Here is a 26,023-nt window from a genome sequence, read left to right as displayed (position 1 = left end):
CTCCTACTACGTTATCCATTTATTTCCCCTATATCAAGCCTAAAATTAAACAAGCAACAAGTAGTGCTCTACAAGCACACAAGCAAAACACACGCACGGGATCATTACGCTACGAAGAATGGCAAATTCTCATCATGCTAAAAGGCATGGTAAACACTCATCATAGTACCAACCATGGCAAAAACTTCATCACGCTATGAGGCATGGCAAACACTTTTGGTCACAAAGACATTTTCATGTGGTTCGCTTCACCACCAAATGATGAAGATCATCCTTTCGTCCAGGTATGACCCCCATCACACATTAACCGAACCACTGTGTCCCTTCACAGGTCGACCACCTAATTCTAGCTTCTTTCCACTCGTTAGAAAATCAAACGAGGTGAACAAACAAGTTTGCTGGTGTTCATCTAATGTTTTTTCCTTAATCAATTCACATTCTGATGTTTCTATCTAAATGCATCAATCATATTCGTGTCTGTACTCTGTAATACGGATCAACTTGAGTAATTCTAAACTCAATACACCAAAACAAATAAATAACAAAATAAAAGCCTATATCTAATCCTCACCTTCACAGATTTACAAGTCTGAATCAAGGAGTTGTGAGATAAAGGAATCGAGGAGACGATGCCACAGCAAGGGCTTGTGGCGGCTTCTCCTTGGCAAAGTGGTGATCGGCGGTTACTTGTATGGTTCGGGCCAAGCTTTGCGATCGCTCGCGATGGCTCAGGTAGCTCGGACAAAGGCTCGCGGTGGTTTGGTCACTCGATTGGTGGCGTTGGCTGCTCCTGGTGGCTGCTGCTCATCTATCTATCTCTATCTGTGCTGCTAGGGCGTATTGTGTAGAAAAGAGGCTCGTCCTCTTGATTCTTCTCTTTTATAAGAGCAGAAAAAGGAGATTGGGGCAGCTGCTTGGCCTCCTGCTGGGCTTGAGAGAATGGGATATTACAACTCTTCCCCCTTTGAAAAGAATTTGTCCCTGAATTCACTCCCTCCTCATCGGTTTCTATTTCGACTGGAAAGAGTTTAGAGTACTCACTCTCATCTGTTGCTCCGGTTCCCCTGTTTCCTCGCGAATGCCATCTCTTTCCCAACTGACGTTTACCATCTTGGCCTTCTTACCAACAATCTTATTCTCTCCGAATTCTAAAATCTCAGACGGCTTACTCAGAACTGACAGATTACCTTCCATGTTGATTGGCCGGTAAGGCAAAATGAACTCTAGTTCTTTACAACCTTCCTAAGTAGCAAAATGTATAACACATCATGAAGTTGAGACAACTCTTGAGACAACTGCAGTCCATATGCTACTTTTCCAATTCTTTCGACTATAGGGTATGGCCCCATACACCTCGGCTTAAGCTTTTTCAGCTTCTGTTGCCTTTCGTTTCCTCTTAAGGATTCAGCTTCAGATCATCTCCCACTTTGAATGACAATTTTGACTTTCTGCATAGCTTTTATGGCGGTCATGAGCCTCTTTCAACCTTGACTTAAGAAATTCCATTTGCCAAGCGGCATCTTTTACCAATTCAGGATCCATTTCTCTTAGTTCTCCCACGGTTGACCAACAGAGTGGTGTATGTCACGATCTTCTATACAGTGCTTCGTACGGAGCCATTTTGATTCCAAAATGATAAATGTTATTGTAGAAAAATTCTGCTAGTGTAAGATATTTCCTCCAATTTTCTTCCTAGTCCAGAACACAAGATCTCAATAAATCCTCCAAAGTCTGGATTGTCCTTTCTGATTAACCATCAATTTGGGGACAATAAGCCGTCCTCAGATGCACTTTTGATTCCCAACGCTTTCTGAAATGCTTTCCAAAACACATCTTTGAATTTCGCATCTCTATCTGACAAAATGCTGACTGGAACTCCTTGTAGTCTCACAATCACGTCCAAAAATTTTTGCGCTAAAATTTCTGCTCAATAGGTTTTCTGTATTGGTTTAAAATAAGCAGACTTAGTCAGACGGTCCACAATTACCCAAAATGCATTTTTCTTATCCAACATCATTGGTAAACCATCACAAAGTCCATAGTTACCATGTCTCATTTCCATTCTGGTAACGGTAAGCTCTGAAGTAATATCCATTGGGTGTCATGCGTTCCGATTTTACCTGCTTACATATTGTGAATTGCGAGATCCATTTCTCTATGTCTGTTTTGATTCCTCCCCAGTGATAGAATCTTTTCAGGTTGCGATACATCTTGGTACCTCCGGGGTGAATCAAAAATTTCGAATTATGATCATAGCTCAACACTTCTTTCCTCAACTCCTCGTTGTTCGGAACACAGACTCGATTCTTATACATATAAGCTCCATTATCTGCTGTGTGGTAACCAACTACTTGCTTTTCAACCATTTCCTTTAAAGCATCATACTTGCCCTGCTCTTGGCAAATTTTTCACAGTAGATCCGCATTTTCCAATGCTTTTGGACCTGTGAAATTTTATTCCACTTCAGTTACACACAACTGAAGACTTGCTAAGGTTGCAGTTAATTTCTCCATTTCATTTTCCTTAGCGACATCGCTTCTGCGATGGCTCAAAGCGTCTTCCACTGGATTAACCTTTTCCTGGACGATAAACAATATCCAAATCATAATCTGCTAACAACTCCACCCATCTTTGTTGCCTCAAATTCAAATCGCTTTGGGTGAACACATGCTTCAAACTCTGTGATCCATGTATTCTTGTACCTTCTCTCCATACAAATAAACACGCCAGATTTTCAAAGCGAACACAACTGCAGCTAACTCTAAAACATGAGTGGGATAGTTCAGCTCGTGCTTTTGCAACTATCTCGAGGCATATGCTATGACCTTCCCTTCCTGAAAAAGCACACCACCTATACCCTTTCCACAGGCATCGGTGTAGACTTTATGTGGTATTCACGTCCTTAGAAGTACCAATACTGGAGTTTCAGTCAGACGCTTCTTCAACTCCTCAAAATTATTATTCCGAGCCTTTGTCCACTCAAACTTTTCGTTCTTTCTAACCAAACTCGACAACGGCTTCGTCAAACTCGAAAATTCTGGCACAAACCTGCGGTAATATCCGGCTTGTCTCAAATAGCTACAACCTCTGTATATTAGGAACAGGCCATTCGGTCACCACATCAATCTTTTCTGGATACACTGCTACTCCTTCTTTTGAAAAAAAAAATCTGATAACACCGTATTTTGACCACTTTTATGGATCGTTTTTAAATGATTTTTTTATGTTTTTTATTTTTTTAAGTCTTTTCATTATGGTTTTCTAGTATTTGTAGTTTCAAGAATCTTTTTAGGAAACTTAGGTAAAATCTTTGCAAAATGGATAGAAGACCAGATTTTAAGCTCAGAGTCAAACTATCAGAATTCCACCCTCTAATGAAGACATTCTCACCATATAATCCAGCTCAAACTTGGAGACCTTATAGATGGAACATCTAGCTTTTTAGCACGCTTGACATCAGGACAATCAACCGGTTCAATCAGAAGTTATGCAACGAGCAAGATGTCTAGTCAATCAGAAGGCCAGCCTTCCAGACCGCTGCCAAAACATGGTTTACACGGTCGCCCACTTCCTGACCGCGGAAAATCAACGTTCAGACCCCAGAATCCCATTTTCAAGCCCAATCGATTTCTTTACTCAAGGAACCCTAAGTGACGTCCATAAATGACTTGAAGACCTATAAATACTTGTTTTAAGAACCCTAGACGATATCTTATTCTGTGTTAGTTGATTTTTTAGAGCTTTTCATACTTTTAATTTGCTTTAGGTTTAGGGAGATAAAGATCTACCTCTTGAACCCTCTTTGTTTCTTCATCAATATCGATTTCGATACAGCTTTTCAATACAATGTTTTTGCTTTCTTTAATTATGTCTGAGTAGTTTATTTATTGTGTTTAAGGAAATTTCCGATGGGGATTATATATGTTTGATGAGGATTGCATGAGCTATTAAGCAGAATCCTATAAATCTTTCTTCTAAAATTATTTTTAATGCATGGGAGTAGCGTCATGAACTATAATCTGATTTAGGTTTGTAGTGTTGCGAAAGTTTTCATTAGGGGCCAGATCTAGTTTGAGAAGAGCAATTCTGCCATATGAGATGAAAGGTACATATGGGCGAGTTATGAACGTAGATGAGTCTAGTGCAAAATTGCATACATATGTGGCCGGGGCCAGAGACGAAAGCTTGTGGCTAGGGTCTTAGGTGACAGTTGGTTATGATCACGACACTTACCTAGTCATACATTCGTGCTCTAGTTCTAATATTTTAGCTAGGATCTTTTATAATACTTTTTAGCAATATTTTGAATTGTTCATATCCCAGAGATATTTCCCTGATAAACCAGTGCCTCGTTTCTATAAGTCTTACACTAATTTTATTCAAGCTTTACATTAAGTCATTTTTACTTGCTAGCCGATTTTCTTAAAGTTTTAACATTAGGTCATTTTAAGTTTTCAATCAATTTTTCTTTTTCTCGTTTAGTTTAGGATTTACGTTTTTAGTGGCACCAAAAACCCCCTACAAATATCGATTAGTTCTAGACTTTCGTACTTCAATCTCTTTCAAATTTTTTTGCAGAAAAGATCCTTATTTTCTGTGGATTCGATCCCTAAGTACTACAATCGATTAGCTGTCCATGCTTTAATTGGTTATTTTAGGGTAAACTTGCTCTCACACTCACACCACATCAAGTTTTTGGCGCTGTTGCCAGGGAATGCAAACGTTTTCTCTTCCGCAAAACCCTAGAAAGGGTAATAAATTGACTCAATAACACCCTTTTCTACTGATTTTTATCATTGGTTCTCCTTGTTTCAGTTTTTGAAGCAATGAACCCTATGGACCGAAATCTATACTATGAGGAAGGTTTCTACAACATTCATCAAGCCACCGGATGCCAAGAAGAGCAGTATATGCGTGATCTTCTCCATTCAGTTCAGAATTCTAATCCAAACCTCTAGCTACAAGGACGCTCTGAGCCTCCTATATACCAAGATGAAGTTTTTTCATCGCCTATGGTGAATCTTCGACCATATGTTCATCCTCTCCCTCTCCAGATCATACAACAACAAGATGAGAGCATGCAGATCAGTAATCATTTGGAATAGTTTGAAGGCAAAATCAAGCAGTTCATCAATGCTCAAGTCGTCTCTAAGGCCGACCTCCATGAAAGAATCGATGGTATATCGAATCTCTGAAACAAAAACTGTAAAGATCTCTCTGCTCAAGTCAAGTCAATAGAAGAACGTGCCCTCAAGGATGCAGCCATGATCTCTAAGAGATTTGACACCATGGAGGAAGAGCAAGCCAAGCACACTTATGAGCTTTGCAACACTAAGGACAAGATTAGGACCCTTGATTTCAAGTTCGATGATGTGGACAAAGCCCTCAATGAAGCTAAGAAAGAGTCTTAAGATTTCACAGTCAAAGTTTCAGAGAAAGTATACAAGGTCATGGACAAAACCGAGGAGCTTGAGTCAACCCTAGACAAAGTGGTCTATGCTTTTGATGAAGTTGAGGAAAAGTTTTAGAAGATTATGCAAGGACGTGAAGGAAAAGATTCAGAACTTCACAATGAAGATCTTGACAAGGAAAGGAGTACACTGAGCCTGAAGACCCAAGAGATCATTTTGAAGATGAAGGAGCAAGCAAATCAAGCAGTTCACCTCGGAGACACTTCCTCGCGGTCGCACCATCTGTGACTGCGGCCAGCAAGGCCTCTCCTGCGGTCGTATCCCCTCCACCCGTGGCCACTGACCAGTCCTCCATGGTCGCATCATCTGCACCTGCAGAAAACCATCAGTCTGTCTGTGATTAATCCCCTTAGACAAATGCCAGAGCCATCATGGATTTGCCAAACCGGAGAATTACCTTTGCTCATCTTCTTTAATGCTGACACGGACATCTTCTTTAATGTTGTTCCTTTCAACAGTGGAGCAAGAAAACGCCTAGTAACAAAGGTGTTTGAAGCAGAAATATTGAGTGATTAAGAACCTGCTAGATAGAACAAGTAGATTACAAAAAAGACTTGTCTTAGGACAAGGACAAGTCTTCACTGGCCTAAGCTACTTCCTACACCAAGTCGAGCTAAACGACTTAAAACAGAAGCGTTCAGTGGGAGGCAACCCATTTATGTATGCTTTTCTTTAGGATTTTTCTTTCTTTTTCTATTGATATTTTTTTTCTTAGCTTCAACGAAATAAAAAAACCAAAAAAACCAAAAAGAAGGATTAATTCCCAACTGCTCGGCCCAGCAGGAACCAAGGAGAAGTAGGATTTGGCCGTAAAAAGTACCTGCGGTCGCATTCAATCAACCCACGACCAAGATACCATCGACCCCAGTCCTGAATTTGTGACCGCGGCCAATCATCCCTACCCCATGGTTGCATGGCCTGCACATGTGGCCATTGGTCGTTCACATCATCCTCCGACTCATTTCACCTCACCATGCCTCATTCCACCTCATCCACCACTTCCCACCACTTCCCATCACTTCCCATCTTCTTCCCGCATCTTCCCATATCGATCCGGTTCATTCCTGCCAGCATCCCGGTTCGAAGCTCATTCATTCTGCATTCACCCCATCATCATTTGCATCATCAACACCATCCCTTAATGTATTCCGCCAGCACTTGCATCATTCATTTCATCCTGTCTCCAGGTAAGTTCTCTTTCTCTCATCTTTTCCATGCATTCAAAATCTTTTTTCATCCAAGCTCGATTTATTTCACACTGAGGACAGTGTGATTTAAGTTTGGGGGGGGGGGGGGGTTTCATCCATTTCTAACGACCTTTCTTTCATGAGTCTCTACACCATTCTCGTTTTCTTTAAAAAATAATTATAAACGGTTTTCAAAGCAAAATACGTTTTTAAAGGGAATGGTGAAAATGAATCAATGATAGTTGACTGTGTGCTTTGCTATTTCCTAGTGACATGCTCATTTGTGACTTAGGACTAGTCTAGACGGTAGCTAAGCACATTTAAAACGAAGTACCCTAGAGGAATTTGAATGGTTGCGATTTAGATGAAGGAACACACTAGCTCTGTTTTATCTGGACTTAACATTGACTTAATTTTCTCATTGAAACATTAGAACATGGAAAGAAATCATACATTCAGGACTCCTTTACCCTTTTACCACTCTTTGGTTATCCTGAATAGCTAATTCATCTTTAGCTAGTTTCCCACCTTACCCAACCTCTTTCAAACAACATGCATTCTTGTTTTTCATTGTCATATATGCAGATATGTGCAAAAAAATTGGAGAGAAAGAGGATCAACACAGTTTTCAGTCACTGAAGACGGAGACTTGTGATTTCTGCAATGATTCAACAAAAGAGAAAAGCTCAGTTTGTCTCAGAAAAGTTTCTTAATACTTGTGTATTTTCATCCCTTAGATTCTCTATTTTAATAAAACGTGTTTCCCCTTTAAATACAAAATAAAAAAAAATCAAAAAACAAAAGAGAAAAGAAAAGAAAAATGAGAAAGGAAAGAAAATAAAAACCTTAGAGAGTCTAAAAAGATCGATTTTTATCTTTGAGGCAAGGCTTGGTTCGACTATTTGGAGATTTGGAGATCATCTTATTGATTCCTGGAAAAGATCTAAGTCTGGGGAAGTAGCACTGTACACCAAAGGAGGAAAAATTATGCAACAACACTTGGCAAGGAGAAGTGACTGAAAATTGTGGGTATCAACAGATCCATTCTCTCTTGCGGTTTTGCATAATATCTAGCATCCTACAGATCTTCATGTAACCCTAAACACTTTAACTCCACCACTTAAATGGCCATTAATACGAAACGCCGTCTACCCTGAATGATGTTTGTGATGAGAAATTCACACTTTTCACTTAGTGAATGTAGAGAGTAGTATCTTTTGCGTCTTGATGAGAATTTTCTAGACAAAGTTGCGATTGTTGTACCATCGATGGTCAGAGTTTAGAGGTTTATGTAAAAGCTTTGCAAAATGGATAGAAGACCAGATTTTTAGCTCAGAGTCAAACCGTCAGAAGTCCACCCTCAAATGAAGAACTTCTCACTATTTGATCCATCTCAAATTTAGAGACCTTATAGATGGAACAAGTAGCTTTTCAGCAAGCTTGACATCAGGAAAATCCAACGGTTCAATCAAAAGTTACTCGAAGAGCATATGTTCAGTCAATCAGCAGGCCAGCCTTCCGGACCACGGCAAATATTTGGTTTCCCACGGTTGCCCACTTCCTGACCGCAAAAAATCAACGTTCAGATCAAGGAAGCCCATTTTCAAGCCCAATCGATTACTTTTTTCAAAGAAGCCCTAAGTGATGTCCATGAATAACTTGAAGACCTATAAAAACTTGTTTTAAGAACCCTAGACGATATCTTATTCTGTGTTAGTCGTTTTTTTAGATCTTTATTAGGTTTAGGTAGATAGAGATCTATCTCTTGAACCCTCTTTGTTTCTTCTTCAATATCGATTTCAATACAGCTTTTCAATACAATGTTTTAGCTTTTTTTCAATCATGTCTAAGTACTTTATTTTTTGGATTTAAGGGAATTTTTGATGGGGATTATATATGTTTGATGAGGATTGCATGAGTTATTACACCGAATCCTAGAACTTTTTCTTCTAAACTTATTTGTAATGCATGGGAGTAACATCATGAACTATAATCTGATTTAGGTTCGTAGTGTTGCGAGAGTTTTCATTAGGGGCCAGATCTAGTTTAAGAAGAGCAATTTTGCCATAGGATACGAAAGCTACTTATGGGTGATTTGTGAATGTAGATGAGTTTAGTGCAAGATTGCGTACATTTGGGGCCGGAGTCAGAGACGAAAGTTACTGGTCAGGGTCTTGGATGACAGTTGGTTATGATCACGATAGTGACGTAGTCATACCTTCGTGCTCGAGTTCTAAAAGCTTTAGCTAGGTTTTTTTTATAATACTTTTTAGCAATGTTTTGAATTGTTCATACCCCGAAGATATTTCCTTGATAACCCAGCACCTCGTTTTTGTAAGTCTTACACCGATTTTTTTAAAGCTTTTAACATTAGGTCATTTTTACTTTCTATCCAATTTTCTTAAAGTTTTAGCATTAGGTCATTTTTAGTTTTCAATCGATTTTTCCTTTTCCCGTTTAGTTTAGGATTTACGTTTTTAGTGACACCAAAACCCCTTATAAATATGGATTAGTTCTAGACTTCCTTATTTCAATCTCTTTTAAATGTTTTGGCAGAAAAGATCATCTTTCCCTGTGGATTCGATCCCTAAATACTATAATCGATAAGCTTTGCACTTGTGGTTTTACTTGATTCTTTTAGGGTAAAACTTGCTCTCACACTCACCCCACATCAAAGTCCAATCTTCTTCTGCCAAAAACTGGACTTACTCAAGTTAGCGAAAAGCTGATGATTTCTCACTAATTGCAGATGCCAAGCATGCTCCCTTTCAGTTCTCGAGTATACCAAGAAACCATTGATGAAAACAATCACACACTTGTCCAAGTATGCTTGAAAAAGATTGTTCATCAATTTCATAAATGCAGCTGGCACATTTGTCAACCAAATGGCATCACAACTCGAAATGTCCGTAACAGGTTTGGAATGCCGTTTTCTTGATGTCCTCCTCAGCTATCTGGATCTGATGGTAGTCTGATTATAAATGAATCTTCGAAAACCACAATGCTCCTTGCAGTTGTTCCAACAACTCACTGATTCGTGGCAACGGATATCTGTTCTTGATGGTCACCTAATTCAACCGTTTTCCTTACTGCGGCTTAGTCACTAGTAGCTCATAACTCGCTGCCTCACCCAAACACATTTGGCCTTGGGAATTTTCTTAGCTGCGAGTTAGCTCACCAGCATCATCTCTTTTGGGATAGGCTCAGGTTTGCAGGGGGAAGGCATTCGTTTCTGATGATGAAAGGACAGAGAGTGATGCTGAAGGGGAATTATCTGCGGTTGTAGAGATGGTTCAGATTTTTGTTCGAGAGGCAGCCAAGAAGCAATGGGGATTATGCAAGGAAGGTTTTCTGAAGTGGATCTGATAAGCAAAATTGGCATTTTTGATGATGTCAAGACCATTCTTGACAACATGGGTGTGGAAAACTTTTGGAGCTGAGAGAGGTTGCTTATGAAATGGAGTCTCAAGAGTTTTTGGCATCTTTGGAAATGGTGCTCTACAATTCAAGAGATGTGAGAAGAATTGTAGGAAGTGGTATGGGGCACATAAGCTTTGTGGTGAAGGAAAAAAGGTATCAAGTAACCTTTAAGGAGCTTAATGCAATATTGGCTTCTCCAAACCAGGGAAAACTCACCCTTCACACGAGCTCGATCATACAAAGGCTGATCTTGATGCTTTGTAGGATACCATTGCCTTTGGAAGTGATATGATCATGGATAGCTATGAAGACATGGAACCTGAGCCTAAAGATGGAGAGCTTGCAGTTGAGGAGTTTGTACCAGAGCAAGAAGAACCATTGCTTATTTCTAACAGCCCAATGACCAGAGCAAAAGCAAGACGACTCAAGGAGGCTGTTAACAGCATTATCAAGCAACCAGTTCAAGAGGGAAAAGAGTGTCACAAACACATTAACCGTGATTCAAGTTCGAGACTTTAAGTGGACGTGTGATCCGGCTTTGTACTCTTTTTCCCCATTTCAAGTTTTTTCTTAATGGGTTTTTTTTAGATAAGTTTTTAATGAGGCAAGGCTCGGATCACCTTCACCTAAGTCCACTAGGGCCAAAGCCCACAAAGAAGGAGCGTGTCTTCTAGTTTTAATTCAACTTAGACAGCTTGATTTGTTTAGTTCCGAGACATCTTTAAGTCTTAGTCGAGTCCTTTCTCTTTATAAACCTTTGTAGTTCATTGTTTTTGATCATCTTTTGTTCAATCTAAAGTCTCTTTCAATAAAATATCAAACTATTACTTGTTGCTGTGTAATATCCTCAAGTAAACCGATCTCTCTTTGTTGTGTCATATCCGAAGAAGATCACCGGTGAATCAAGAGATCTTTCCGCAATCTCTTGTGTGACCATTCGACTTCACACTCTTTGAAACAATCCTTTGTTTGCAAGCCTTATCTCATCGATATCCAACACTAGAATGACGATCAAAGGGAAGATCTACCGAAAATCATATTAAGTGGTATCAGAGCAAATCATTCTACTCGTTGGATCATCGACTTGAATCAGGTTATACCATTCTTTTTATTTGTTTTAAGACGTTTCCTGATTCGTTTCAAAATCCAAAGTGATAGATCTAGTCGGCTTCCATGTGTTGCATCATTTGCACTAGATCGGTATATTCTGTGTTAGAAACCCATCAAGATAACATCATCAGACAATTGTCTCCTCATATTCATTCATCGATCTGTTCTTCAAGTAATAAAGTGTCAATTCAAATTCAAATATCTTTATATCAATCTTCACGAAGAGTCATTTTAATCTTATTCGATTACGAGAATCGGTACTAGTGATCTGTTTGATTTGGTTTCAGCAAAGATGTCTGATCACCGAGAAGAACCCAGCAACAACAACGACAAGCTCTTGTTGGAAGCCATGATGGCTGAAATGAAAAAAATGATGGCTGCTCAGTTTCATCAATTTCGACAAGAGATCCATCAACATCAGTGTTATGCGAGACCAGACAGAGAACCAAGGACAAATAATCCTGGACAATTGCCAGAGAGGGTCAGAGAAAAAGTCAGGCCAACGTGAGATGAGGCTGCAGATAAATACTACAATCGAGACAACAGTTCATCAAGAGGCAACCAACAGCGATATAGACGCGGACACGAAGAGTGAACCCTTCTACAAGAAGACCTTGGAGGGCTCAAACTAAAAATCCCACTGTTTCATGGAAGGAACGATCCAGATGCTTCTCTAGAGTGGAAAAAGAAAATTGAATTAGTGTTCAACTGTCAGCACTACACTGAGATCAACCGGGTGAGAGTGGCAGCAACAGAGTTCTATGATTATGCCCTCAGCTGGTGGAATCAGGTAGTCACTTCTCGTAAGCGCAATGGAGAATACCCTGTGGAATCTTAAGAAATGAAGACCATTATGCGTAAGAGGTTTGTGCCTAGTCATCATCACCAAGAGTTGCACAACCGACTCAGACGACTGACGCAAGGAAATAAGAGTGTAGAGGAATATTATCAGGAAACAGAGACCCTGCTGATCAGTGCTGATGTATCAGAAGACCGTGAGGAGAGCATGTCGAGATTTCTAGGAGGTCTCAATCGTGAGATCCAAGATCGGTTGGAAATGCAGCACTATGTTGAACTAGAAGAAATGTTGTACAAAGCCATACTCGTGGAACAACAACTCAAAAGGAGAAACAATACCAGGACCGGTTATGGAGTTAGAGCTTCTACAAGTAAACAAAGCTATCAAAAAGAAGATAGAACAAACTCGTTTCAAAGAGAAGTCAAACCAGTCATTCCTGCTAAGTAGAAACCAAGCCGATTACTTCAGTTCAAGAAAGCAAAGGCAAAGCAGAGTCAACCATGACAAGATCACGGGATGTTAAGTTCTTCAAGTGTCACGGCCAAGGACACTATGCCAATGAGTGCTCAAACCATAGGGTTATGTTGCTATTAGAGAATGGAGAAGTCGAATCAGAGGACGAGAAGCATGCAGTGTATGCCTCCTCAGAAGAATATGAAGCACTTCCGGTTCAAGGAGAACTTCTGGTGGCTCGGAGATCCTTAAGTGTTCAGACAAAGACTGATGAGAAAGAGCAAAGATAAAATTTGTTTCACACTCGCTGTGTTGTCCAAGGCAAAGTATGTAGCCTCATTGTTGATGGAGGAAGCTGCACGAATGTAGCTAGTGAAGCATGGTGAAGAAACTTGGTCTGAAAACAATTAAGCACCCGAGACCTTACAATAAGGATTTGTAAAGCAACAATAAGGACTTGGAGTTGGAACTAGAAGATGGAGAGTGAGTAGCCGAGGAACAAGAGATTGTAGCTGATCAAGAAGATCTTTTAAGCGTTCCAAGTGGTCCAATGACTCGATCAAGGACTAAGAAGCTTAAGCAAATCATTGGAGCTATCATCAAAGGCCTTGACTCGATTCAGGAGGGAAAAGAGCCGATCACAAGCACTCTGATTGTGATCCAAGTCCAAGACGGCTAAGTGGGCTTGAGATCGAGGCTTGTACTCTTTTTCCCTATCTCAAGTTTTGTCCCACTGGGTTTTCTTGAGATAGGTTTTTAATGAGGCAAGAATGGATCTCTATTTCGCCTAAGTCCACAAAGCCTTAAGCCCAAGTTGTTTCATCAAGAGGAGCGTCTAAAATCAAGTTCAAACTTGACAGCTTGTTCTTTGTTTATTTCCGAGATAAGTTAATGTTTGTGAGACTCATTTCTTCTTTCTTTCTTCTATATATTCGTTTGAACTCCTTTGTATCAAACCATCTTATCTTTTACTCTAAAACTCTTTCTTAAAGATTAAGATCTCGTTTGTTGGTGTGTTATATCCTTTAAACAACTTGAATCGACTCTGTGTGTGTCATATCTCTTAGAAGGTTCAAGTAGGCGTATCAAGAGTGTTCTGCGACTCTTGTGTGTGTCCTATCGTTTCCCCAAATCCCTTAGAACAGTCTCCGATTGTTACAAGGTCTATCTCATCATATTCCAGTCATTAGAGTGACGATCAAGGGCAGATCTTTACTAGGATCACATCAAGTGGTATCAGAGCACCATTCTAATCAATGGATCGTCGAGAATCAGGTTGTGTCATTTCAAATCTGAGTTCTTTTCGAGTTTTATTCTGTGTTTCAATTATAGGAAACTTTAAACTACGTTACCACTGTGTTTCATGATCACTTGTGCTAGATCTATTGAGAAAATGATTGTTTGCACCACAAGGCACATCAGTCGAGCTATTTGTGTTACAAACTGACCGATCAACTTCATATTTGCCACCGTTTGAGATTGTCTTTTCAAATTCTATCGTTGATCTGTGTTCTAAATGCTTAAAGTGACTATTGAGATTCCGTAAATAGAACCGATCACTAGTGATTTTGCTTGTGTGAATTTTCAGGAAAATCATGACCGAAGAAGAAGAGACCAGTCAACAACGAGACAACAAGCTTCTGATGGAGGCTATGACCGCAAAAATGAAAGAACTAATGGCTGCTCAGTTCGAAGTGTTCAAGCAAGAGATGCAACAACAATCCGATGCAAAAATTGATCGAGAAACAAGGAGAAGGAATCACGTGCAATCGCCAGAGAGAACCAGAGATCAACTTAGACCACCAAGAGATGACGCGGCTGAGTCTTATTACAGCCGAGATAACAGTTCTTCGAGGAGCCATCACCGACGCCAAAGACGAGTCCGAGAAGAGCCTATACCTCTTCAAGACGGATTAGGAGGAATCAAGTTGCGAATTCCCTCATTTCATGGGAAAAATGATCCGGACGCTTACTTAGAATGGGAGAAAAAGATCGAATTGTTCTTTAATTGTCAACATTACACCGAGATTAACCGAGTAAGGGTCACGGCCACCGAGTTCTACGAGTACGCCTTAAGCTGGTGGGATCAGTTGGTTACGTCTAGGAGAAGAAATGGCGAATATCCTGTTGAGAGATGTTTCAACAACTTCTAGACCAAGTTACCTAAAGGAGGAGAAGCTCAGTTCTTACCAGAGAGACGGAAAGCAGATTGCGATACCAAAGTCTGAAAACAAGCCGTTTGTGACTCAACAAGAAGGCAAAGGCAAAACCGAAGCCTCCACAAGTCGATCTAGAGATGTGAAGTGTTTCAAGTGCCAAGGCCGGGGTCATTACGCCAATGAGTGCTCTAATAAAAGAGTCATGATTCTCAAAGATGATGGAGAGATCGAGTCTGAGGAAGAAAGTCTAGAACATGAACTCATGACCGAGTATGCGGAGATCCCGGCTCAAGGTTCACTACTAGTTGCCCGAAGATCTCTAAGTGTTCAGTCAAAATCAGAAGAGCAGGAACAAAGAGAGAACCTATTCCACACTCGATGCCTTGTTCAAGGGAAAGTATGCAGTCTTATCATCGATGGGGGCACTTGTACTAACGTCGCAAGTGAAGCTATGGTTAAGAAGTTAGGCTTAAGTGTTAAGAAGCACCCGAGACCATACAGGCTTCAATGGCTGAATGAGAATGGAGAACTGAAAGTGAATAGCCAAGTCTCAGTCCCTATAACCATCGGACGATATCAAGATGAAATCCTTTGTGATGTGCTACCTATGGAGGCCGGACATATCCTTCTTGGCCGACCATGGCAATCTGATAGATGAGTGATACATGATGGTTTCACTAATAAGCATTCGTTTGTTTTTAATGGCAGGAAAACAACGCTGGTGCCTCTAACCCCCCCCCCCCCCAAGAAGTGTATCAAGATCAGCTCCAGTTCAGAAAAAAGGAGAAACTAGCGACCAAATCATCGAACTTTTTCTAAAAAGCTGGTGATGTTGCAAGAGCCTTGATATCCAAGCAACCGGTTTTATTATTTGTCTTTAAGGAATCACTTGCTAGTATCACTAACGTTACACCGGTGCTACCGAGTGAAATGAATGACCTTTTACAGGCATATAAGGACGTGTTCCCAGAGGATAATCCCAAAGAGTTGCCACCAATTAGAGGCATTGAACATCAGATAGATTTCATCCCCAGAGCTTCATTACCCAATCGAGCTGCCTACAGAACCAACCCGGTAGAAACCAAAGAGCTACAAAGACAAGTGAACAAACTCATGGAGAAAGGCCATATCAGGTAGAGCATAAGCCCTTGTGCTGTGCCAGTGTTACTTGTGCCTAAAAAGGATGGAAGCTGGCGCATGTATGTTGATTGCCGAGCAATTAACAATATAACGGTTAAGTATAGGCATCCAATTCCTACACTAGATGACATGTTAGATGAGTTACATGGGTCTAGCATCTTCTCTAAAATTGACCTTAAGAGTGGATATCATCAAATTAGGATGAAGGAGGGAGATGAGTGGAAAACTGCTTTTAAGACTAAGCATGGCCTATACGAATGGTTAGTCATGCCCTTTGGTTTCACTAACGCACCTAGCACCTTTATGAGATTAATGAATCATGTTCTTAGGGCGTTTATAGGTGTATTTGTGGTCGTTTACTTTGATGACATATTGGTCTATAGTAAGAGTCTAAGCGATCATGTCTTGCATTTGAAATCTGTCTTAGATGTGCTTAGGAAAGGAGAAATTGTATGCCAATCTTAAGAAATGCACGTTCTGTACAGATAACTTGGTCTTTTTAGGCTTTGTTGTAAGCGCAGATGGAATCAAGGTCGATGAAGAGAAGGTGAAGGCAATAAAAGAGTGGCCGATTCCTAAGACCGTGAGTGAAGTGAGGAGCTTTAACGGCTTAGCCGGATTCTATAGAAGATTTGTAAAGGACTTTAGTACTATTGCTGCTCCACCCACCGAGATAATCAAGAAAGAAGTTGGGTTCAAGCGGGAACAAGCACAAGAAGATGCATTCCGAGCCTTAAAGGATAAGCTTACTAATGCTCCCCTCTTAATTCTACCTGATTTCCTTAAAACGTTTGAAATCGAATGTGATGCCTCTGGTATAGGTATTGGTGCTGTTTTGATGCAGGATCGAAAGCCCATTGCATTCTTCAGTGAGAAACTTGGAGGCGCCACACTCAACTACCCTACATATGACAAAGAACTCTATGCCCTAGTCCGAGCATTGCAAATGTGGCAACACTATCTTTGGCCCAAGGAGTTCGTCATACATACGGATCATGAGTCTCTTAAGCACTTGAAAGGGCAACAAAAACTCAACAAGAGGCACACAAGGTGGGTAGAATTCATAGAAACATTTCCCTATGTGATCAAGTACAAACAAGGTAAAGACAATGTAGTTGCCGATGCATTGTCTCGAAGGTATGCCTTGATCTCTACTCTTGATGCTAAGCTTATAGGATTTGAACAGCTCAAACACATGTACGCATCAGATTCTGACTTTGGAGAGAAATACCAATCCTGTGAAAAGTTTGCCAAAGATCATTACTTCAGGCAAGATGGTTTTCTTTTTTATGATAATCGCCTATGCATTCCTAATTGCTCTATTCGAGATCTTTTAGTCAGGGAAGAACACGGAGGAGGTCTAATGGGTCATTTTGATATTACTAAGACTTTGAAAGTGATGCAAGATCACTTCTACTGGCCACACATGAAGAGAGATGTAGAGAGAATCTGTGAGAGATGTGCAACTTGTAAACAGGCTAAGTCTAAGTTTAAGCCTCACGGTTTGTACTCTCCATTACCTATTCCTTCTCACCCTTGGGTTGATATCTCTATGGATTTCGTACTTGGTTTGCCTAGGACTAGAACAGGAAAGGATTCCATATTCGTTGTTGTGGATAGATTTTCAAAGATGGCGCATTTCATTGCATGTAATAAAACCGATGATGCATCTCATGTAGCTAATCTGTTCTTTAAGGAAGTAATTCGCTTACATGGCATGCCTAGGACCATTGTTTCTGATCGTGATACTAAGTTTTTTAGTTATTTTTGGAAAACATTATGGTCTAAGTTAGGAACTAAGCTTCTGTTCTCTACCACATGTCATCCACAAACTGGTGGGCAAACTGAAGTAGTCAATAGGACTCTGTCTACTTTACTGCGTGCATTAGTTAAGAAAAATCTTAAGTCATGGGAAGAATGTTTGCCTCAGGTTGAATTCGCATATAATCATTCGATGCACACTGCTTCTAAATTTTCACCATTTGAGATTGTCTATGGCTTTAATCCTATAACTCCTTTGGATCTAACCCTATAAAAGTATGAAGGAGAAGTGCAAAGTAAAATCACAAAATGCAAAGAGAAAATTAAGCTAGGCTAGATGCATATATACAAGGATGGAGTGTTACCTTCTCAAGGACTTAGAGATAGGGCTGGAGACCCCATGGAGTAGGAGGGATTGCTGGATTGGTCTGAGGGAGATCTCATGGCATCCCTCTTGGCTCTGACTTTATCGTCCTCTGACTCTGGTGATGAATGATTGTCTGCTCTGCAGATCCTAAGCATCTCGCCATTGTCTGAACTTTCACCAACTTCTGCTCTTTGGAACCTCTCAAGCTTGGCAATCGGCTTCTTAATCTTGGCTGCCATGCTCTTGACCGTGCTTCCCAAGATCTTCACTGTCTCCACCAGCTTCTTAGTGTTCTTGTCTTTCCACTTGTTCCACCTTTGAAGGTTTTTGGTGCGGTAATGAGCAGCAACAATGGCTTCATTGGGCATCTGACCATCATAGGAGTCAAAGAAGTATTGTACTCATACACTGGGTTTTGCAATAAGGGAACCTCCTGAACCGGTTCTTGGTCTCCATCAGCATCATTAACAGGCACTTTCAGCTTCCCCAACTTCCTGATTGTTTTAATGGGAGTGATTAGGCCTCCAATGTGCATGGAGGGTGCCTTTATTTTTGTGCCATGAGCCCATTTCCTGATTGAAAGAATGTTCTTGACTAGAAGGGCTGCCATTGTTGGTTTATGAGGATCTCCATTAAAGGGCATGCCGCTGCTGAACTTTGGCATCAAGGGCTTCAGACCTTCTCCAATGAGCATCAACTCCTCATCATACACTGTTGAGTACTCTTTCTTTCCAAGGAATGTATGAGCTATGATCTTGTGCACCATTCTGAGCACTGGGTTCCTGATGCAAGCCGCCTTTGTTACACCAGCTGAGTGATCGCCACTTCCTATTGCCCACCATAGCTGAATCAGGTCGGCTCCATAATAGATCAGCCTCTTTGCACATGTCCTCTCCTCAACAGTGAACCCAAAGCATTCACTTACCTCGCTAACGGTCATTTCATACCGTTCATATCCAATTTTGAATGCAATGGGTCCAAAACCATCTTCAAGCTGAGCTGGTCCAATCTCTCTATAGAAATCAGCTTGTAGAGATGCAAGAAATTGGCAAGTCATCTCTTTGTAGGAAGGGTGAGGTACTTCTATCAGGCTCCCAAGTCCAATGGAATGAAGCACTGCTTTCACTTCTTCAAGAATACCAAGTTTCCCCAAAAGTTCAAGGTCAGGGAAATAGGTCCCTTCATGCGCCACAGCTTGGAGTTTTCTGAGAAAATCTGAGTAAGTTGGAGGTTTTGGCTTGGGCTTCTTCACCACTTTCTTTTTCTTTTGTGGCACAACAGCTGGTGAACCCACATTGTTCTCTTCCTCACTAGATTCCACAGTTGGGCTCCTCTCAACCCTTTTCTGTTTCCCTGAAGCTCTTGAGCTTAAAGCTGCAGCTTTCTTCTTGTTTTTAGAACCAACACCAACCGCTTGAGACTGTTCCCCTGAACCAGAAGCAAGTGCTTTTCCATTGTCTCTCCTTAATACTTTGGGCATCAAAACAGGGTTTCCTCTTGCCATGGTACCTGATTCAACAATTTCTCAAGCAAACAATGAGTCTCTAGAGAAATAATCCCTTGAAATTTTCAAAATGATTTTTGCTTGCAATGAAATCATTGGGAATAAATCAGACAAAATCACATTAAGCAATCCCAAGCAGCACCAAGAGATTCTCACTTCAAAATAATTTTCTAAAATCAAAATTTCAGCTTAAGAACAATGAGTTCTAAAGGTGTCTAAAATCAGGATTCAAGAAACAATTGAGCACAAGTGAGTTCATTCCTAGCTACCCACAACCTAAAATCCAAGGTTCTAGTCAGTTTCAAGCAAAGCATTCTCAGTTCCACAAAAAATTTCTTTCAAGAAAAATCAAGAAGAACAGCGATTTGGTTTTTTTTTAACTTAAGAAGCATTTTAAGCAAAATGTACCTTGGAGCTGGGTTAATTGGTGCAAGTAATCGAAATGGGGCAAAGAAATCTTCAGGAAAATCGATCCACAAGCAGGGAAATCAAGCTTTTTCAGAGAGAAACAATGGTGGTGTTTCGCAAAAATGAAGGAGAAAGAGAGAGAAAACCGATTTTTTTTGTGGTCCAGGGCTGCTCTTTGGAGTGTGGGAGACAGCTGGAGATGGCTGGAGTCTTTGACTTTGACCAAGCCACCCTTTGGACCTCTGGACAATAGGCTGCACCCAGGTCATACCGACTTGATTCTGCTCGGTGTGGGAGGTCGGTGTTCGTCTAAGTTTCTTCACTTTCTGCACCGAGGTTTTGCACCAAGCAAAATCACCTCGGTGTGAGACAAGTCCTGGCTTCTTCTTACACTGAACCGACCTCCATTTGCTCGGTGTACCTGGTGGATATTTCTTCGGCTTTTTGAACATGGTTACACCGAGTAAATGCACCAAGTGAAATGACCTTGGTGTGAGGCATTCTTGGCCATCTTTTGTTCCACACCGACCTCCACTTGCTCGGTGTACCTGGTCAATATTCCTTCGGCTTTTTAGCATATACACCAAGGGAAATCAAGGGAAATCATGTCGATATGAATGCATTCCTCAGCCGATTTTTTCATCTTTTCTCTTCTATAACCCTTTTAAAATTGCACTTGGGCCACTCTAAAACCTGTACACACTTGAACAAAAGATCAAAACATCCTAAAAATAGCAAAAGAAAGCAAGAAAAAAAACTATATACAAGGATAAGCTTGGGGTGTCTCCCAAGAGCACTTTATTTAAAGTCTCTAAGTTTGACTTTGAGAACCTATTTAACAGGCTAGTGGATCATCAAGAGGAACTGAAGAAGCTTCCTCTCTCTTCTCTGAAACTAGGTAATGCTTGACCCTTTGTCCATTCGCAACAAAACCCTTTCCATCTTTTCCTTCTAAGACCAATGCTCCATAGCTTATAACCTCTAAAACCCTGAATGGTCCTGACCATCTTGCCCTTAATTTACCAGGAAAGAGCTTGAGCTTTGAGTTAAACAAAAGAACCAGGTCCCACCTTAAACCCCCTCTTGAGAATTTTCTGATCATGCAAGATCTTGGTCTGTTCCTTGTATATCCTTGCACTCTCAAAGGCATTAAGTCTGATTTCTTCAATTTCATGCAACTGGAGTACCCTCTTCTCTTGAGCTGTCTTAATGTTAAAGTTCAACATTTTAACAGCCCAAAGAGCCTTGTATTCATGCTCTACTGGTAAGTGTCAGCTTTTCCCATATAACAGATTGAAAGGTGATGTTCCAATGGGAGTCTTGTAAGCAGTCCTATAGGCCCAGAGAGCATCATCCAACTTCTTGCTCCAGTCTTTCCTTGAGTTGCTCACTGTCCTTTCTAAGATGGCCTTAATCTGTCTGTTTGAGACCTCTACTTGGCCACTGGTTGCATACTTTTCTTGTGCAGTGGTTGCATACTTTTCTTGTGCAGTATCAAGGATCCTACTGGTATATTAGATCACATGAAGTTTCCTGTTCTTCCTCTGGCCAAGCACAGCTCCAACTGCATAGTCTGAGGTGTCAGTCATCACCTCAAAGGGGAGAGACCAATCTGGAGCCTGAAAAATTGGTGCACTGATCAATGCCTCCTTGAGTTGCTTGAAAGCTTCCTCACATTCAGCATCAAAGACAAATTGAACCTCTTTGCAAAACAGCCTTGTCAAAGGTCTAGCTATCCTTGAGAAGTCTTTAATGAATCTCTAGTAAAACCCTGCATACCCAAGAAAGCTTTTTATTCCCTTGACTGAATTTGGAGCTTGCATATTCACCATCACTTCCACCTTTGCTCTGTCCACTTTCATTCTAGCTTCTGAGATCTTGTGCCCCAACAATATTCCCTTTTGTACCATGAAGTGGTACTTCTCCCAGTTGAGACCTAACCTGTGCTCCTCACACCTCTCCAGGACCTGAGACAGGTTAGACAAACAAGAGGAGAAAGAGTGTCCATAGACTGAGAAGTCATCCCTGAAGACTTCTACTTTTTCCTCAATCAGATCCGGAAAAATAAACATCATACAACGCTGGAAAGTAGCAGGAGCATTGCACAGCCCAAATGGCATGCACCTATAAGCAAATGCCTCATAGGGACAGGTGAATGTGGTCTTATCTTGGTCTCTTGGATCTATTGGGATTTGAAAGAATCCAGAGTAACATCTAGAAAACAAAAGAAGGGATGGTTTGCAAGCCTCTCTAGCATCTGGTCAATAAAAGGCAAAGGAAAATGGTCCTTCCTAGAGGCTCCAATAAGATTTCTATTATCAATACACCTCCTGTGTCCAGTTATAGTTCTTGTAGCTATTAACTCATCCCTTTCATTTTTTATCACTGTCATTCCCTCCTTCTTGGGCACCACATGTACTGGTGAAACCCATCTAGAGTCTGAGATTGGATAAATTATCACAGCCTCTATGAGTTTGAGAATCTCTTTTTTCACTACCTCTTTTAAGTTGGGATTGAGACGCCTTTGGTGCTCAATGGATTACATAGATTCCTCTTCAAGGTGAATCCTATGAGTGCATAGGTAGGGTGAGATACCCTTTTTTATGTCATCCAAAGAGTAGCCAATGGCTCTCCTATGTTTCCTCAACTCATCTAACAATGCATGCTCTTGATCCTCTAACAGCTTATCATTGATAATTACAGGATAAGACTCATTGAGACCTAAGAAAGCATACCTGAGCCCCTTGTGAAGAGGTTTGAGTTCTAATTGAGGTGCCCTGCTTGCATCCCAATCTCTTTCCTAAGCTGTTTGGGAGGCTTGTTGTGGCTGTTCTTCTTGTGATTCCCCCTCAGCATTATTGCTTTGCCTCTGAACCATCTCATAACCCTTTTGAGAACCCATTTCTTCCTTTTCCGCTATGTTCACACCGACTTGATTCTGCTCGGTGTAGAAGATCGATATTTCTTTGGCTTTTTGGACCCTGTCACACCGAGCTTCTACACCGACTGAATTCACCTCGGTGTGAATTAAAACCTCAGCTCTTTGTACAGATTTTTTAGACACCGACTTCCTTTCACTCGCTGTGGCTGGTCGATATATCTTCGGCCTCTGAACCTCCTCTACACCGAGTTGAATACCGACTGAAATCTGGTCGGTATGAACATGTTTCCTTGACAAATCTGAGCTTCCAAACCGGTCTAATGGCTTTTCTAGAGCTCTGTGATCTAATTTCATGAAAGAATCAGTGCTTCCTTCTGGTTTGTGGGAGTCAAGAAACTTCATAAACCCAAGGTCTCATCCTCTAGATAACCATACTCACCATCTTCCTTTGTTAAAGTTATTTGGAGAGGGTCTTCTAGAATTAACTCCTCCAAAAGCTCATCAGCTAGCTCATCCATGGTTTCTATGTAGAAGCATTGTCCTTATATGGTGGGCTTTTTCATAATGTCCTTGAGATCAAACTTCAGCTTTTCTTTACCAAGTTGTAGCTCAATGATGCCACCTCTTACATCAATAGTTGCTCTTGCTGTGGCCAAGAATGGCCTGCCCAAAATCAGTGGATCAACCGGTTCTTCATCCATCTCTAGAACAACAAAATCTGTAGGCACTTCAAAACCGCCTATCTTGACTGGCAAGTCCTCTAACATCCCAACAGGTAGCCTTACTGATTTATCAGCTAGGATAAGAGAGATTCTAGCAGGTTTGAACACTCTATATCCAAGCTTCTTTGCTATAGAAAATGGCACTAAGCTCACAGATGCTCCCAAGTCACAAAGACATCCAGCAAACATCAATGGTCCTAAAGCACAAGGGAGAGTGAAGCTCCCTGGATCAGACAACTTCCTTGGGACTGATTTTCTCTGAATGATGGCACTACACTCATGGCTAAGCACCACCATACTCTGTAGCTCTTTGGTTTTGTTCAAGATAGCATCTTTTAGAAACTTCCCAAGATTAGGCATCATCAGAAATGCTTATGAGAGGCATTGTAAATGGTGTCTCATTAGGAGTCTTCTCAAAAAATGCCCTTGCTTTATCTAAAAGCTTCTTCTTGAATCTTCCTGGATATGGGAGCTTAGGTTGATAGGGAGGTGGTGGAACATAAGGCTTTTATGGTTCTGATGGCTTTTCCACCTCTTTGTCCTTCCCTTTATTTTATATTTCAGCTTCTTGATCATCCCTTGGGGCTGCCTCCCCACCAATTTGATCATTGTCCTCAATGATCACATTGTTATGTTCTAAACCTGGTAGCTCTTTGCCACTTCTCAATGTGATGGCTTTAGCATACTCTTTTGGGTTTGGTTCAGGCTTACCAGGTAAGCCACCTTGGTTTCTTGAAGTGGATGCCTGATTCTGTTTCAGCTCCTTGATCTCTTGTTGCATGGAAGCATATTGACTCTCAGCTCTTTGTTGACCCTGTAGCAACTGCTGTAGTATACCACACATATCTGGCCCCATCTGTTGACTCTGAACCGGCGGCTGATGACTGAACTGTTGTTGACCCATCGATTGCTGACTGAAACCTGGAGGCACCTTGGGCTGTTGCTGTTGAAAACTGAAGTTTGTACCCTGAATCTGATGCTGTGGCTGACCATATTGCTGTTGAGGCTGACTGAACTGTGGCTTAGGTTGGAAAGAACTCTGAAACTGAGGTTTAGGAGCATAGCTTTGTTGGTTTTGCTGAGGAGGGTACACCTGATCTTGAGGATTTGCAACATTGGGGTTGCGGTATGAGAGGTTTTGGTTGGCACCATAGTTGTTGAACCTCTGAAACCTCTGTTCATTCCCAATATAGTTGATCTCTTCCTCTGTGAGGCCATCTTCATTAATATTCTCAAAGCTTGGAGAATCATTTAACTCCGCAACATAGTGAATTGGTTTTTGAGAAACCAATTTCAGCTTTTCTAATTCATTCTCTTTTCCTCTCTAGTAAGCCTTGGATCTGAGCTTGAACCCTCTGATATCTTTGTCCTGTCATAATCCTCACCATATGTATCATTAGACATTGCCAAATTCTCCACAATTTCCATAGCAGAGGTAATCTCTTTTGCCAAGAAATTACCATTGGAGGCTGTGTCTAATTGGTTTCTTATCTGTGGTAAAGCTCCTCTATACAATGTAGAAAGTAGAGAAGCATCAGAAAAACCATAATGTGGGCACTGATTGGTGTAGCTTCTAAACCTCTCCCAAGCTTCCCCAAAGCTTTCATTGTTATGTTGCTTGAAGCTTGAGATCTTGTTTCTCAGCTTAGCTGTCCTAGAAGTAGAGAAGAACTTGGATAAAAAGGCAAGCTTGCACTGCTTCCAAGCCTGTATCGAACCTCTAGCCAGGTTCTTCTCCCATTGGTGTGCCTTATCTCCTAAGCTGAAGGGGAAAATCCTAAGCTTGAAGCTATCCTCTGAGACACCATTGATTTTTGTGAGGTCACAAACTCTATCAAACTGGTTTAGGTTCTCCAAAGGATCCTCCATTGGCAAGCAATGAAATTTGGAGTTTTGAACCATGTTGAGAAAGGAAGCCTTCACCTCAAAATTGTTATTCTGGACTGGTGGTGCTTGGATTCCTGCTCTATGCTGGTGTGCATTGGCTCTATCATTTTCCCCAAAAAACACTGGTGGAGGATCTTGTCTCCTTTGAGCTTGATGCTGAGGAATGAATTGAGCCTGTTGCTCATTTCTATTAGCCTGCTGCTGATTCTGCTGAGCCTGCCTCTCATTCCTTTGTGCCATGTTGATATTGACATAGGCTTGTTGCTCATTTCTCTCAGCTTGAGCCTGATTCCTTTGAGCTCCATTAACATGCTGAGCCTGTTGCTCCTCTTGAGCCTGGTGCTCAATGTCAACCACATGGTGCTCTCTCTGTTGTTCCATATCAGCTGCTCTATCAGTTTACCTTGCACGTCTATCTCTTCTTCTTCTTGGCACTAAGAGATTGATGTTGTCGTTCAGGGGAAATGGTGGACCACAACTTCTAGACCTTGATCTGGTGTTCATACACCTGAAAACAAAGACAGAACTTGCAGAGTAATCAGTAAACAAAAAGAAAGCACTTGATCTCAAGAAAGTATCTAAGACTAATGCTAGCACATTTGTGCAACGGCGCCAATTGATAACTAGAGATTTTTAAGCTCTAAATGGGGGTTATCAATCCCTTAGCTGTTGCAGCATAAAAGGTTTATCAATCCATTGTGTGGTAGACACTAGACTGTAAGATAGTTTCTTAATTCAATCAAAGGGTAAAGTT

General features: G+C 41.0%; 3 protein-coding genes and 1 non-coding gene across 4 annotated transcripts; 2 read left to right on the top strand and 2 right to left on the bottom strand.

Moving 5' to 3' along the window:
• The first annotated feature begins 11,480 nt into the window (after positions 1–11,480).
• LOC112088835 lies at positions 11,481–12,026 on the top strand. Its single transcript, XM_024159112.1, has 2 exons — positions 11,481–11,692; positions 11,843–12,026. The coding sequence occupies exons 1-2, from the start codon at positions 11,481–11,483 to the stop codon at positions 12,024–12,026; spliced, it is 396 nt and encodes a 131-aa protein (XP_024014880.1).
• An 8,588-nt stretch (positions 12,027–20,614) lies between these two features.
• LOC112088834 lies at positions 20,615–21,899 on the bottom strand. Its single transcript, XM_024159107.1, has 3 exons — positions 21,559–21,899; positions 21,070–21,282; positions 20,615–20,984 (listed from the first exon to the last, which is right to left on the bottom strand). The coding sequence occupies exons 1-3, from the start codon at positions 21,897–21,899 to the stop codon at positions 20,615–20,617; spliced, it is 924 nt and encodes a 307-aa protein (XP_024014875.1).
• A 1,303-nt stretch (positions 21,900–23,202) lies between these two features.
• Positions 23,203–23,742, bottom strand: LOC112088833. The gene has a single exon (XM_024159103.1). It carries the CDS (start codon positions 23,740–23,742, stop codon positions 23,203–23,205), a length of 540 nt encoding a protein of 179 aa, XP_024014871.1.
• A 1,180-nt stretch (positions 23,743–24,922) lies between these two features.
• LOC112082715 lies at positions 24,923–25,029 on the top strand. The gene has a single exon (XR_002897334.1). It is a non-coding gene; the product is annotated as a small nucleolar RNA R71 (small nucleolar RNA).
• The last annotated feature ends 994 nt before the right edge of the window (positions 25,030–26,023 follow it).

This window comes from Eutrema salsugineum, unplaced genomic scaffold (assembly GCF_000478725.1).
Source record: "Eutrema salsugineum unplaced genomic scaffold, Eutsalg1_0 scaffold_8, whole genome shotgun sequence".
Lineage (NCBI taxonomy): Eukaryota > Viridiplantae > Streptophyta > Magnoliopsida > Brassicales > Brassicaceae > Eutrema > Eutrema salsugineum.
The sequence above is the reverse complement of the archived record's forward strand: the minus strand, read 5'-3'. Positions and strand labels throughout refer to the sequence as shown.